This window comes from Mirounga leonina, unplaced genomic scaffold (assembly GCF_011800145.1).
Source record: "Mirounga leonina isolate KUSES-001 unplaced genomic scaffold, KU_Mleo_1.0 Mir_92, whole genome shotgun sequence".
Lineage (NCBI taxonomy): Eukaryota > Metazoa > Chordata > Mammalia > Carnivora > Phocidae > Mirounga > Mirounga leonina.
The window spans coordinates 5,504,034-5,520,764 of NW_023270852.1; the positions used below are offsets into that span (position 1 = coordinate 5,504,034).

Genomic DNA, 16,731 nt, shown 5'->3' on the forward strand with positions numbered 1-16,731 from the left:
GAGACACAGCAAGAGAGGGAACACAAGCAGGGGGAGTGGGAGAGGGAGAAGCAGGCTTACCGCCGGGCAGGGAGCCCGATGCGGGGCTCGATCCCAGGACCCTGGGATCATGACCTGAGCCGAAGGCAGACGCTTAACGACTGAGCCACCCAGGCGCCCCAAAAATAAACCCCAGCAAAAGGCAATGAGAAGACTTATCATAAAGTCAATTAAGCTATTAACATATTTTGTTTATAATATTGTCTCCCAGAATTCCTTTGAATATTAGAAACACTTATCATTACAAGAGAATTAATACCCTCACTACTATCCCATCCAAAGCTCCTTGTAACATCTGTGGTTTCAATTGCTCTCTTTTTGCTGGTCTGTAACAAAACAAAAAGCCTTTGAAGTTGGTATGGAATACTTGTCACTGGATCTTCTTCAGATTCTTCAAATTCCCACCTATTGAAATAAAATATTTGAAAATCATTTACAAAATATTTTTATTCTTTAAAGCATCATTAATATTAACATAATAATATAAGACTGTAACTCTTGGGGTATACAGAATTTGGATATTAACTGAAGCTATTATTATCTAATGAAATAGTAGCCTTTCCCTAATTCATAAATTCAGAAGAAATTTAGACTTTAACAAGAAAAGACATAAGAAGGCAACACTAATGAAAGGCAAAGCTCATCTAAAAGTAATCATAGAATCTGAATCTGATCAAGACTCTTGTCCTAATTATTAATTCAAAAAAATACAGAGAACAGAACAATATTAAATGACACTATGGCATTTAACTATCAAAATCCAAACTGTGGAAAACTACAGGAGAAAGGACATCAGTTTTCAATATATGGAATAAACTGCAAGGGGAAAAAAAGGTGGAAGGGAATTAAAAATAGATTAAATAGATTAATAATCTTATCAGTCAGTTGCACTGTATGGCTCTTGTTTGGATCCTGATTTGAACAGATTGTTAAAAAAAAATTATGAGCTATCAGGGAAACCTTATTAGCACTGACCGGTGATATGTTTACAGATGACACAATGGGAGTGTGCTTCCAAATAATGAGAATAGAGGGTATTAGATAAAAAAGACTGATCATGAGTTGATAATATTCAAAGCTGGGTGACGGGTACAAAGGGATTCATTACAATGTCTACGTTCAGAAGTAAATTCAGATGATGAGCTTCCATATGAATGGAATGATAATGTTTGAGCAACACAACCAATATTAAAAGTTCCAAAAATACTTTACATATTTACAGTAATTTCAAAGATGTTATTCAAGAGTAACACACAAGGAAAAATCAGTTAATCTGTACTTTAAAATGTCTTAAAAAAATAAGTTATGCATACCTTAAAGAAAATATACAAGAGTATATTAAATGTATTACAATAAGATATTCATAAAAATAACTTTCTGACTTTTAGGGTTTATTTAAATATGGATTTCCTTCATAGAGCATTTTAAAGTACCGGTGGTATATATACCATCTTTTACACACTTAGACACTTACACACACACACACACACACACACCCCCCAAAAGGACAGCTGCAGTATATTTTAATTAGAAACAAAGTTCGAAAGTTTAAAAAGACAACTTTGTTTCTTAAATTGAGAAGTAAAAGGAAAGAATATGGTTTACATATTCAGATTATCTCAAAAAGCAGATAACATATTTCTTTATAAAGATGTTAAAGCTGTAAGTGAGGGAAAGCTTTAATACAGTAATTTATCCCAAATGTAAATCTTCTTAATTTTATCTTTTGCTGGTCTACACACTTCTGGTTCTCTCTCTCCACAAATTTTTCATACGTCAATCTCTCATAAGATCTTTTTCTTATATACTATTCAAGACATCTTATGAAGTGAGAAATACCCCAAAATACAAGAAGGTAAATTAGATTTTATTAGTTAAAACCTATACTTTCATTCTTAAATCAGTTTTATTTATAAATTTTTTTTGAATACTCACTTATATAATGCATTCCTAAATTCAGGAGTCATAAAAAGTGTCTGCAAAAGGCTATTCAAATAGCAAGTCATTGCTTGGTTTACTAATCCCACATATCCTTTAAAAAGAAAACACAAATATACATAAATCAGCATCTACATTAAAAATAACAAAAAGAAAACTTAGTAAGAATTTACTGCACAGTAAAAATTGAGAGGTTAAGGTTACTTGGAAATTATTTTAGTTTTTTCAACAGCAATAAGAAAGACCCCTTTTTCTAAAATGTTCACTATGTAAACCTTGTTTCTCAGAAAAAGGGAGGATATCTTGTTAAGTGTCCAGAGATATGCATGGATGTTACATAGCATTTAATAAAATTTAAATAATACTTCAGTACAGTATGTTTACTTGATATAAAAATAATCTTTGTTCCCCAAGTTGATAAGTTGTTGATTAAAATGGAAAAGTATAAACATATTTACTTATCACAGACCCAAAATAGGAAGACTGAACTGAACCAGCTATCCATGCTATCAGGCTCTATAAACCAATTTGTGCCAAGAATTAATAATATATGAGATAAATTCATTATATAAAACTCAGAATGACTTCCTCTATTTTAACAAGCCCATTAAGTATGAGATTCTATAATACATTAGCACACTATGCAAAGACTATAAAGTAAGAAGAGAAGTCAGAAATAGGAAAGAATAGAGAGAGGGAGTGGGGAAGGGAGGAAGGAAAAAAGAAGCTTATAGGAACTTAAAATTCAAGTGAATGATTAAAATTACTTAGCTTTATATATCTGATTGGATATGGCTACCATTGTTGAGAACATTTTTGGAATTCCTCTTTTGAAGTAGGCTTCAGGCCCCATTTATGAGATACACATACACCAAAAAAATCAGTCTCATCGTATTAGTTATACCTCATTACATGAGCAAAATGTGGTAAACACTTTGCTTAATAATTAAACTTATTTACTCCCACTTAATACTGAATGACTTGGGTGTTTCCAAAAAAAAAACACTTAAATCTTTTCTCAGCAGACACTGAAGGTGTTCACTGAAGCTTTTCAAAATACTTTTTCAATTCCCCAATTATCAAAATGTCTTGAGAAATGGTAGGCTCTGCAGATAATTATACTGCCAAAAGTGATGAAAGGACAAACAAATATGCATGATAAGCCTTGGTCAGTTGTGGAAGAGAGGAACAAACTCCACATTATCTATGGTTCTAAGAAGAGATCAAGTAGCTACCCACTTTTCACTCTGGACTAAGGTTCAAGTTTTAATTTCTAATGCCTTTCATATTTAAGAATACTGTGTTTATAGGGGCGCCTGGGTGGCTCAGTCAGTTAGGTGTCCGACTTTTGCTTTTGGCACAGGTCATGATCTCAGGGTTGTGAGATGAAACCCTGCATCGGGCTCCACGCTAGACGTGGAGCCTGCTTAAGATTCTCTCTCCCTGGGGCACCTCGGTGGCTCAGTCATTAAGCGTCTGCCTTCGGCTCAGGCCATGATCTCAGGGTCCTGGGATAGAGCCCCACATCGGGCTCTCTGCCCAACGGGGAGCCTGCTTCTCCCTCTCCCACTCCCCCTGCTTGTGTTCCCTCTCCTGCTGTGTCTCTCTCTGTCAAATAAATAAAATCTTAAAAAAAAAAAAAGATTCTTTCTCCCTCTCTCTCTCAAAAAAAAAAAAGTACTGTGTATATTCTGCTGTACATTGTTATAGAATTATAAACTATGTCAATTCCTAACCATCCCTCACCTGAGCTGTTCTCATAGCACCCTGTCTTTAATCCACATTGGAGCCTTCAGCTCACTGTTCTGTAATAACCTATTATATGTCTTCCCCATCAGCTGTGAGGGGAGGGGTCAAATCTGACTTAGCTCTCTATCACATAGAAAAAACTATGGTCATGTGTACTTGATTTGGCACCATATCTGCACAGAATGAACAGTGTCTTACATAAAGATACTATTTGCCAAAACTATGAAGATTTCAGTGATACTAATAAAAGTGCTACTGAATAACAGAAATCTTTTGTCATTAAGCGTTGTCTAAATCAAAAAAACTTCAAAAGACAACTGTTATCAAATGGGTACTATATCTGAAATAGCTGTGAACCAATACTGTAAGTGTGAGCCTCTAAGGGAGAAGAAGGTGAAAACATGTCATTCTGTGAGGGGCACATGTGGAAAGAAATCCTGAACGGAACCACCAGGTAATGAAGTAAAAGCATCAAATAGGCCAAATGAAGAATGCAGAATGCAACAGGCCAACTCCTGGGGCTGGTAAAATAAAAGAATTTTTTTTTTTTTTTAAGACTTTATTTACTAGGGGCGCCTGGGTGGCTCAGTCGTTTAAGTGTCTGCCTTCGGTTCACTTCGCCTCACAATAAATAAAACCTTTTTTTTTTTTTTTTTAAAGATTTTATTTATTTGACAGAGAGAGAGGGAACACAAGCAGGGGAAATGGGAGAGGGAGAAGCAGGCTTCCCGCCAAGCAAAGAGCCCGATGTGGGGCTCGATCCCAGTCATGACCTGAGCCGAAGGCAGCCGTTTAATGACTGAGCCACCCAGGTGCCCCAAATAAAAGAATTGTTAAAGAAACTGGCCAAGGACAGTTATCATGGATTCAGATAATGGAAACACCCTAGTTACATACTTTCTAATCACTTACAAGTCCACATTAGCCTTCAATCTGCTCCTTATCCCTTAGTGTTCACATACACAATACCCCACCCCTACCCGCCCCCACCACCTCTTATCAACAGTGGCTGGCTACCCCAGGGGGTGTTGGTACTCAAGGGAGACAGGAAAGAAATCCCCAAACCTCGCGCATTATAGAGAAATGTGTTCCTAGAGCCCTGAGTCTAAATCATGATAGCATCTTCCAATAAAAACATTCTGTATATGGTGCCAAGATTTACAATAATTTAAGGAAAATGCAAATTCAACAGTCACTAACAAAATTATGCTTAAACTACAACTCCTTTGGATGCTTATAGACTATTTTAAATTCAGAAAGGCAGTACCCCTAGAAAACTGGAGGAAAACGTACAGGTAAGAAAAAGGAGTGGAGTAGAGGTGTATAAGAAACAATAATTGGGAATGAAGGCTGCGATTACATGGCAATTTAGAACAAAGGCCTCTAAAAATTGTTTTAAATAAACTTCAACTTAGTAATTCAATTTGAGAACTTATCCTAAGGAAATAGTTAAAGATAAAAAATAAAAACTTATATACAAGAATGTTCATAATATCAGTAATTATTTGCTTAAATATCTGAACTATACAATGAAATACTGTTTTCAGTCATTCAAAACCTTATATTAAAATACTATTTAATAGCATTGAAAAATGCTTATCATATAGTATTAAGGAAAAAACACATAGTAAAAAATGCTTAAAACATGTGATACCCCCATTTTCTTAAAAACATACCTATGGAGGAAAGATAAAACAGAAATAAGCCAAATCACTATTAAGTAGTTTCTGCTAGTAGTACTGCCAGTGATTTTCACTTTCTTCATTTTAAAGTATGACAATGAGCATGTATTAAATACTTTTTTTAAAGTATGAGTCAGTCTCTAGGAATTTATAGGCATCATAGAGCCATAGAGTATATAGTACAAAGTAGGAGTTTTATAAATACCCCTACATAAAGGACTGAATTGGTCGTCAGAATACAAAGCAAATAGTTCAAGAATCCTGATTTGTTAAAACTGGAACTTTCTCAAAGTATTCCAACTATCTCAGAATAATCTAGGGTGCTTATTTAAAACAAAATGCAATTTATCCAACCAGTATTTTGGGAAGTAATGCCTCAGAACCCGTATTTTTAACAAGTATCCCCAAATGACTTTTTTTTTTTTTTTTAAGATTTTATTTATTTATTTGACAGAGACACAGCGAGAAAGGGAACACAAGCAGGGGGAGAGTGAGAGGGAGAAGCAGAGTTCCCCACTGAGCAGGGAGCCCGATGCGGGGCTCAATCCCAGGACCCTGGGATCATGACCTGAGCTGAAGGCAGATGATTAACGACTGAGCCACCCACGTGCCCCCACCAAATGACTTTTAAAGAAATAAAAATTTGAGAATCACTACTCTAGACAGATAGTGTAATGATGAGCAGCTTTAGGGCGCCTGGGTGGCTCAGTTGGTTAAGCGACTGCCTTTGGCTCAGGTCATGATCCTGGAGTCCTGGGATCGAGTCCCGCATCGGGCTCCCTGCTCGGCAGGGAGCCTGCTTCTCCCTCTGACCCTCCCCCCTCTCATGTGCTCTCTCTCTCTCTCATTCTCTCTGTCTCAAATAAATAAATAAAATCTTTAAAAAAAAAAATGATGAGCAGCTTTATTATCTCCTATTATCTGAAATAGAAGATAATTTTGCATTCTCTTTTATTTCTGGTACTTGACTGCCAAAAGTTCTATTAATATAAATGATCCTAAATACCAAACATGACCAGCTTTTACTGGTATTTCCAAAACAAACACACTGGTAAGCCTGTACAAATGTTCAACTATGAGGAAATTATCTACATTTTAATTACAAAATATAGTAAATAGAATATTACAGATCACATTACGACAAAATTTGCAATGTAATGTTATAGTTTTCTTTTTATACTAAATACCTGCATATAATATTTAAAACCATCTCTATTTTGAAGTTCTAAAAGCAGAGGTTCTGTAGTCGCACCTAGAAGTACCAGCTGTGCAACTGAAGGCTTCTCAGAACCCAGGTTCCACTTCTTTTAACATGAATAAAACACTATCGACTGCAAACGTTTGCTGTGAGATCAAATGTTATATACAAGTATCCAGATTATATTTAGGCAAGTAACCAATCTTACATGTAAAGAAATAAACCTTTACATAAATAAAGCAATTTCACTGCTCAATAAATTGAAAAAATTCAAGCATCTAAGTTTAATAATGTTCAGAAAAAAGTTAACAGGAATATTAAAATCACATGATTAGTTTCAAACATATGATTAGATTAAACTAAAAGATGACACAGTAGGTGTCTGTTTCAAAATGGAAGTATCCCTCACAGTCTATCCTAATCCAAAAACATATAATGGAAACATTCCTTTCCAAACAAAGTCAACTTCAGAAATTTAAGAATAAATTCAAAATAGAAAATTACCAAAGAGAAAAGTCTTCCTTCAAAATACAATAGTCAATATTTTTTACTTTATTATGAAATAGTGGCAGTAACAATATAGTGAAAACAACGACTTGAGGGAAAGAAAAACCACATTATTGTCCTATTTCTGTTAACTAGTGACCTTGCTCTGGGTCTCCGTTTTCTAATCCATAAAATGAGGTGATTAGGCTTGAGATCTCTCAGATTACTCAGGGTCTAACACCCTGTGATTTTATGAAAATACAACCACCACAGTAATAATAATAAATCTTACCTGTTTCTGATTTATTCAAAATAGATGAATAGGAGTAGTTTTGGCTGACATAATCACTGGTAGAGCCCACAGAACCTTCTCTTGGAAGTGGACCTATAAATCGGTCATGGGCACTATCATCCCCGGCACTGGAATCCTCCTAAAATGCAGCATAACCAATATTTACTGGTTGCTGAAACAATGGGGGAAAAAAAAAACAAAACCAAAACACATACTAATTGCTGAGGCAATGAAAAAAACAAGGCATTACTATTACCACCAAGACATTTAAAGGAATGTACACCCTCACCATTTCCTATAGGAAGGCTCAAAAGATGCCCAATGTAAAACACTTTGGAGAGGTGCTCATGTCTCCTTTCAAAGTTCTTACTTTTGCAATTTCCCTTAATTCTCTTTCAAATTTTGTTTATATGAGAGAAGGAGAAAGTTCCATTGTGAACTCTTTGATGACAGGGTCTGTCATTCATTTTTACACCATCCTTGCCAAGTAGACGTGGCAGGTAGGGCACACTTAAGTATTGGATAAAATGGATCGTTTCCTACTGTCTCTAATAAGAAACTTCCTATTAATGAGGAAGATGTCAAAAAGGATTCAGGGATATAAAATTAGCTTAAGCAATTAAGACCGAGCTGAAGAGTAATTACTATGCATTTTAAAACATGAATTCCCAAACCACAGATCTAGAGTTCCCTAAATTAATAACTAATTTATATTTCAATGTCATTCAGATTAATCAAGATCTTCTCATGATGTCATAAAAAAATGATGAGATGGAGCATCTTCTAGTACTGCTTCAGTATGGATGTTCTGTGTTTAATTATTGTCTACTGTCCAGACAGCTATTCTAATTCACAAGAGACTTCTACATGAAAAGCATCAAATAGAAGAATTTCTGTGAGTGAAGTTACATTGAAAGAAGGATTCTGAAAAAGTCCCTAACCTCTGTGAGCCTTAGTCTCCTCAGCCTGTAAAACAACAAGGTAAAGCAGACCAGGTTTTCTCGATCTTTTTTAGGAAGGACCCTCAAATTGGGAGTTACTGGATTAGACGATCTCTAGGGCCACTGGACCAGACAGGAAAGCCTACTGAAATATGAACTTAGGCAAATACTACAAGAATAGAAATAAAGCACGTAACTTGAAAAACTGGAATAGTTATTCCAGAAAGAGGGGGGTGGGAGCAAAAATGTCAGAATAGAGAATTCTGGGGGTCTGTGCCTACCCTAAAATACAGAAAAATCTAGGCATAACTGCCAAGGACTTACAACAACCAAGCAAATGCTTAACCAAAGGAAGGCCACTGAAACGCAGTAGATCTCTCCGGTGTTTTAACTTATCCTAGATCTACCCCATCCCTGTCATGGTGATAGTTTTGAAGATGGCAACCCCTATTTCCAGCGCAGCAACAGACTATATACACAAGCAACAGTGCTATGGATGCCCACTGTTACCATGTTAACATATACACTTATAAAAAGCCAACATAAAATAGAAAAATAATTTATTATACATAAATCACAAATTATATCTCTCCTCCTTCCTTTGGAATACTGCTTCCCAACAGTGACAGTACACAAAAATTATGAATACAAGGCTTCTAAACAGTTTACCAGCAGTATTTGAGGCTGTTCACCATCTTTATCTGTCAAATGCAGAAAGTTCTTCTTTCCTGGCTCAAAATTAGCATCAAGAAGTGACTTGTCACTGGTATGGTCCAGTGGAGCCTATGGGCATAAAATAAAATATCTCAGATTATGAGAAACATTAATTATAATAATAAAATAAAACAAGTAATACATAAATGAATCTACAATTCTCAGGCTCAAACACTATTTTTTTTAAATAAAGATTCTGGTAAATTCTGTTAATCTAGACTTGGAATTAACTCATTTACTCATGTATTAGGATGGCTAAGCCCAGTGACAGTGCATATACTGACAGTTATCCCAGATGTGCACATTTCCCAACATCTAAAAAAAAAAAAACTGGAGAGAAAAAAGGTGAAGAAGTAATGTTAAGTACTACGCAAAAAAATAATTATAAACATCTGGGTTTCTATGTCCTCTAAAATGTATTTGCTAACAATCATTTCACATAAATAACTGTAAAAACATGTTTTGATATATGAATGAGAGTTCCCTGATAAGCAACACACTAAGCAGCCCAACCAAACCAATTATGTAATATACCAAAATGGTCACTTTCAGAAAGACTCCTTGAGGAACAGCCTGCCCTAGGTAAATGATAAGCTATTTAAAGTCAACTGCCAGGATCCAGAGGACTCTAGAGACAGAAGTCATCACTCCTCTGAGAATCAAACATCTCAGATACGTAGTCTCTACCTAACTCTTTGATTTGGTAAGGCAATTTCTTTCTGCTCCACTCCTGGTGGTGGATGAGAGATGGAGCCCTATGTGCTCCAAGTCTACTGCAGGGACTCACCCACACGCTAGTCCACTGCTGAGAAAAACGAGAGATGAAATGAACACCCCATTCTTTTGCTTTAAAATCATTCTGTTATACTAAAGAATGTTTTAATGCTTCCGAGATATGAGGAATGCCTCCTTCGGGGACTTATTTTATGGAAATGCCTTTCTTAGGAACTTAACATTATATATTAAAAAAACGTGTAAATACTAACAACAAAAAAACAAAAAAAACCCTAACTGTAAAAAATGTTGCCACTTGCTATTTGTGTGACTTTGGGCAAGTTAACTCCATTTCCCCATGACTCAGTTTCTTTACCTATGACATGAGGCTGTACTAGAACCTACCTCGTACAGTGGTTATTAAGGACTAAATGAAGTTATACTTGTATAGAACCTCATACCAGAACAATACTAAGCACATAGTAAGTTTAAACTAAGTGTTAAGTAAATAAAATAACAAACACATGATCCCTCTTAACTGGCTCACATCTAGAAATCCATGAGAAAAATGGGATATAGAAAATGAGAAGCTGGGAGGTGGGGGAGGGGGCAACTGGATGATGGACATTAAGGAGGGCACATGATGTAATGAGCACTGGGTATTATACAGGACTGATGAATCACTGAAATCTAATAATATACTATATTGTAATTAATTGAATTTAAATTAAAAAAGAAAATCAGAAGTGAAGAGAAGTCACATGAGAGGAAAGGTATGTTTGGGTCCTTTACATTCTGATAAGAAATCAGATAATATAGCAGGAATACATAGGTGTTTTACCTCAACAAATGTATGTATCTATGTGTATGAGGTGGTGGGTAGCTAAATGGGTTAGGTTTTCACAAAGCATACATGCAGCACTGTGCAGTAAGCAGGTGAAAGAGTATACTTACAGAAATGTACAATAAGCAAATAAATATACAGAAGTCAAGTACTTGAGAACAGTCATAGCTAAAGAAAGAGAAATAGGTAATCCTGATATAGAGCTATTCTTTTTAAAGATTTTATTTATTTGAGCATGAGTGGGGAGAGAGGCAGAGGGAGAGGGAGAAGCAGACTCCCCGCTGAGCAGGGAGCTCGATGTGGGGCTCGATCCCAGGACCCTGGGATCATGACCTGAGACGAAGGCAGATATTAACCGACTGAGCTACCCAGGCGCACCATGACATAGATCTATTATCCATAAATGTTAATTTATTTATTTTTTATTTTTTATTTTTTAAATTTTATTTTATTTTTTATTTATTTGCGAGAAAGAGAATGAGAGACAGAGAGCATGAGAGGGGAGTGCGTCAGAGGGAGAAACAGACTCCCTGCTGAGCAGGGAGCCTGATGTGGGACTCGATCCCGGGACTCCAGGATCATGACCTGAGCCGAAGGCAGTCGCTTAACCAACTGAGCCACCCAGGCGCCCCATAAATGTTAATTTAAAACACATCTTTGAAGTGCCTAGGGAGACTATCTATGGAGGATGCAAAATTAATACTATGAGGTCCCAGCCACCAAAATACACGCATTCAACCACATGGAAAAGACACAAATGAGTAACTATAATAAAAGAATGCTATGATAAGTGGCACAGCAGAAGAAACAGTACCACTGGGGGACAAAGAGATTACTTTTAAAGTGGCATGAAGAAACATCATGTAAGGTTTCTTAAAAGTAAAAAATAAATAAGACTCGGGGAGACATACATGACAATATAGAACTATCCTTTAAAAAAGAGGCAGGGGTGCCTGGGTGACTCAGTCGTTAAGCGCCTGCCTTCAGCTCAGGTCATGATCCCGGGGTCCTGGGATCAAGCCCTGCATCGGGCTCCCTGCTCACCGAGAAGCCTGCTTCTCCCTCTTCCACTCCCCCTGCTTGTGTTCCCTCTCTCGCTGTCTCTCTCTCTGTCAATAAATAAAATCTTTAAAAAAAAAAAAAAAAGAGGCAACATTAGAAGTTACATGGTGATGTAACAGGGAGTATTCAAAGTTTGAGATTAAATATTATTTCTCTTTGCATATTCTGTTGGACTACCAATTTTACTAATCAATTTCAGAGGGGGGAAAAGTTGGTTAATGTAAAGCATTAGTTCCACATTTTAAAAATGTAAATATATTATGGAATAGAAAGCAAAATGTCATGGATTTTAAGGGCAAATCATGCAACATCAAACATCTGTGATTCTTCCCTAGACCCAATTAAAACTCTGCCCTCTAAATATCACAGAGGTAATACACATTCAATTTCATTTCCCATCAGAGGTATTTTCCTGGAAAACTTACGAGTAGCAATGACATAGGACAGAAAAAGGTAATATAAGCAAAAACATGGAGATAGAAAAGCATGGAAATTTGTGTTAAGAAAATAAGTTAGTCCAGTATCTGTGAGTTGAGATTACAAAAGTCTTAAAGGACCCACTGTAGTTTGTCTACAAGCTTGCTAACCTAAGGAATCTGATTTTTAATTTCTGGGTAGTGAGTACTCATGAAAGGCTTTTGAACTGGAAGGTGACCTAAGAGCTACAATTTAAGATGACTGGGAACAATTCCAACAGTAATATGCAGGGTAATTTGGACAGAGAGACAGGAAATAAAAAATACTCTTTCCAGTACTATTCTAATAGTGCAGATGAGATCCAACTCAATGGTGTCCTTTGCCACTCTCCCATGCAAAAGTGATCAATGCCTTCTCTTTGCACTCAGAACAAACTTACAATATAGTATTTCAAACATATTAATGAAATTATTTGTCAGTACAATCGTTTCTACAACAGGACTGTGAGATCTCTGACACAAAAGTCATGATACCACCAACCTTCTTGATCATGTGCCTACCACTGTATCTGGTACATAATCTCTATTAACATGACTGTATATCCTTCCTTTCCTTTTTCTTTCTATATAAATTTTTCTCTTTTCTAAAAATTAGATTATAAAATACACATGATTCCATATCCTGCTTTTTCTGCTTAAAAATATAAGATGAACAGGGGCACCTGGGTAGCTCAGTCGGTTAACCGTGTAACTCTTGATTTCGGCTCAGGTTATGATCTCAGGGTCAAGAGATCAAGCCCCATGAATGGCTCCGCACTGAGTCTGCTTGAGATTCTCTCCCTGTCTGCCTTTCCCTCCACTCATGCACGTGCTCTCCCACTCTCTCTCCCAAATAAATAAATCTTAAAATATACATATATTATACATTTACATATATCACATATATGATGAATAACATTCCATGCAGTAAATGTTGGAAAATTTTCCATAGTTGACACAATATGCTAGTCCTCTTACATGAGCAAAAAAACTGATAAAATGTCCTTATACGAACTTTAGGATAAGCAAATGCTGAATCTGGAATGAAGGCAAAGGGATGAAGAAGGATCCAATTATTGAGTTGCACCTAGGCTCTTAAATTATTCATTATAGTTTTGCTTATGATATTAAAAAAGTTTCCAGGATTTAATATATTCGTTAATAACAACAATAATAATGACTATCATATTATTAGCAGCTTAAGAGAACATGCTTTAAGTCTAAGGTTTTACCATATCAGCAGTATTGATTCCATTTCCCCACACTAAATCAAAGGTTCCATTTATGTAGCCTACTTTGTTGGCCACATCTTCAAAGAGCTTCCTGAGTGGAGTAGAAGCTGGTAAATTTAAAGTGATCCGTTCATTCACTGTCTTTGAATTAGTAGTATCCTGTATTATACATAAAACTCTAGGTTCTTCAGCAGCATTTTCTATCTGAAATTAAAACAAACATTATTTATCTTTAAAGAAAAACAAAACAATTACAATTAGCCATATTTTCTATGATTAAATATAAAAATATCCCTCAAAATATTATTTTCTCCTAGCTAGTATTACTGTTTGGTTATGTCTGAAATACACTGGATGTATTTTGACATGGATATGTCAAACACAGAAAGTACCATATGTGCTTGTTTTGGAAAAACAGTGGCGTATTTAAGAATCAACATTCTTGTGGGTATTTGCTTTCACTGTACATCAATGGTCAACAAGCCATGAAGACAGTATACTTGAGTCATTTTCAGCTGAAAATAATAAAATCTGATCCTTAAAAATGTATCATTACCACACTAGCACAGTCAAATCAAGCACTTCTGGATTTCCTGAAGAAACAGAAAGGGAACTGAGAGGATTATCTCAACTTGCAAATCCCTAACTAAGGGACACAGGCAACCAGGCCTCCTGATCTTTATGCTACCGTACCTATAGACATGTCTAAAGGCCCCATTTATCAATGTGTTGGGAGCTGACAAGCTTATTTAAACAGATCAGTCAGCAGAGGCAGGTAAGGAAAAGCAAGGGAAAAAAACTTTTCAATTACCAATGTAGAAGGAAGTTAGGGTCACAAACTCTCCTTCCTTCTTTTTCATCTAGCAGTAACTCAGTAATTATCAAGACAAAAAGTTCTCAAAGGGACTTTCTCAGAGAGGCTCTGCCCTCCCTTCCAAGCTGTTGAAGGACACTGCTTTTCTTTTCAACTTTCCACAGTGGTAGCAGGCTGCATCAGATACTTGAATGCAAAAAATTCTTTCCCTCTTTCTCCTTAATGTCAAACTCTATGAATGGCACCATTATCCACTGACTTTTGCTGAAACTAAAGTTCTGAGCATCTTCCTCATCTCCTTCCTCTTCTTCACCTCACACAATCACCAAAATTCTATCAATTCCACCTTTCTTGAATATTTCTTGAGCCATCCCCTTTCTCTTTATTCCTGCCCGCAGCAATCAAAATCTTACACAAGATTATGGCAATAGCTTCATGAGAAGTTTAACATTTTCTAATCTTATCTTCCTTCAGTCCAGAATAACACACAAATCTGATTACATAAATCTCTCGCTTTCCCTCAAAAATCAAGTGCAGCAGTCATTTAACTGGGGTTATGTCTCACCATCCCCATAATAGGCTTTACAGAAATATGAACTGTACAACCTGTGCTGTATACAATAATTTATTTCTTTCCTTCTCTTTTACAATAATATCAACTCCAGCCTTTTGTTGCTTCTATATAACCCATTTTTAAATATAATTATCATTGACTAGTGCTGAAGACAGGATAGCCCCAAGGTTTTTTTGTTTGGTGGAGTAATACAATTATAATTTGTTTCTGCTATATATAATTTTGGGTTTGTAAGAGATTATTTAAATTAAGATTAATCCAAGTAGTTTAGGACAGAAATAAATTTCTATAAAAGAAGTATAATGTTTAAAACAGATTGGCTACCATGATATTTCAGATAAATCAAAATATTTAATTACAAATAATAATCATTTAAAAATGAAAAGAAGGAAAATACATTTCTATAAAATAAACAGGATAACAAAAAAGAGCATTACTAATATGCTTCTCAGGAGAAAAAAAGCCTTCACCTAAAAACTTAAGGTGTTATATCAACACATGTAATTAATTGTTTTACACCTTTTAATCCCAAACTGAGAAACATAAAGTGGACCTTTTTAAACTCTGGTTTATAGTAAAAGAATGAACAATTCAAAATAAATTTCAAATACAAAAGATCCACTTTCATAGTTTCAACAGTATACTTCAAAAGTAGATTCAAATTTTCCAGATATAAAATACCAAAGGGCCAGATTTTAAACCCTCGGATGGCTGGAATTGATGGTGCAAGGAAGATTACCTCACCAAAGAACTCAGAAATCTGAAGTGTTGATTTACATCAGAATACATCAGTATACATCAGAATGGTGATGTAGCAACATCATATGGCCAGATATTAGCTGTTCCTCGTTCTTTCCCCAAATATATCAGCACAAAGTATAGGCACTCCTATACCTCCTCTCTTTCCACCCAAAAATGTGGGGAAATTATCCCCAAAGAAATCTCATCTGAAAACTAAATGTACCACAGTAAACACAAAATTTAATCTCATGTGTGCCTTTTATTCTTTTGAATGAAAATGGCTTTCTTTTCTGTATACTGCATATAAATAATTTTTTAATAGGAGGTGTAAAAGGAAAAAGTGGAAACCATCTGTAATGCCCTAACACACAGATACAATTAACATTGTGGAGCACATCCTTCCAAATATTTTGCCCACATACACACACACGCGCACATATACATGCACACTCTCGAACACACACACTGGGTTAGAATATACATGCTGTTTTGTCATTTCTTTCTTTACTTATAAATATATCATGTAATCTTTTCCTGTCAAAGTTGTTCTAACTTTTCATTTTTAACAGCTGAATGGTATTTTATTACATGGATTAATAATAATTTGTTCTATCAGTTCCATTTTATTGGCTCAAGCAGACTTTATTACACTTTGGTAATAATACTGTGATGAACACCTACATACAACTTTGTGCACTTTTCCACTTCCTTAAAATTCCTATAAGCAGAATTTCTGGGCCAATCACATTTTATTCTTGAATTCAATTCTAAAATAACTGAAACAAACAAAAAGCTCTGCTCTTCTTTAAGGCTCTAAGCTAGCCACTTACAAATCTTAATTACTTAAGATTACTTAAATTACTTAAGTTACTTAAATACTCTACATTCTGGCCCATTATTTCAAATTTAATCTAATATATGGCTATCATCCATGGGCTACATTTAAATTTTTCATAGCACTACTGCCAACACTAATCCCACACTCATATGTAGTCTCTCTCCTCCCCCGCCATGTCCCCCCAATCTGGGAACTAATAAGAAAAAAATTTTTCTTTCAATTCTCAGATATCAATAAGTATAACAATAACTTTACAACAGTTTTCCAAGAAAGAAGAAAAAAAAAACTCTACAAGGTTATATTAAACATGCAGATTTACAAAACATTTAAATGTAAAAGGTGTTTCTTAGAATTAGGAAAATAGGGTAGCTACCTTTCTTCTTTTCTTTGGAGCTCTGCCCCTGGCTGATCCCACTTA

At 35.5% G+C, this 16,731-nt stretch overlaps 1 protein-coding gene across 3 annotated transcripts in view; it reads right to left on the reverse strand.

The window, feature by feature from the left end:
* Positions 1-16,731, reverse strand: part of USP47 (ubiquitin specific peptidase 47) — a 109,706-nt gene that overhangs the window by 52,756 nt on the left and 40,219 nt on the right. For all 3 annotated transcript variants that reach the window (XM_034995339.1, XM_034995341.1, XM_034995340.1), the window contains 5 exons: positions 13,347-13,550; positions 8,995-9,108; positions 7,385-7,523; positions 1,975-2,071; positions 299-444 (listed from right to left, as the gene is read on the reverse strand). In XM_034995339.1, coding sequence (XP_034851230.1) covers positions 299-444; positions 1,975-2,071; positions 7,385-7,523; positions 8,995-9,108; positions 13,347-13,550 — 700 coding nt within the window. The remainder of the gene's footprint in view (positions 1-298; positions 445-1,974; positions 2,072-7,384; positions 7,524-8,994; positions 9,109-13,346; positions 13,551-16,731) is intronic.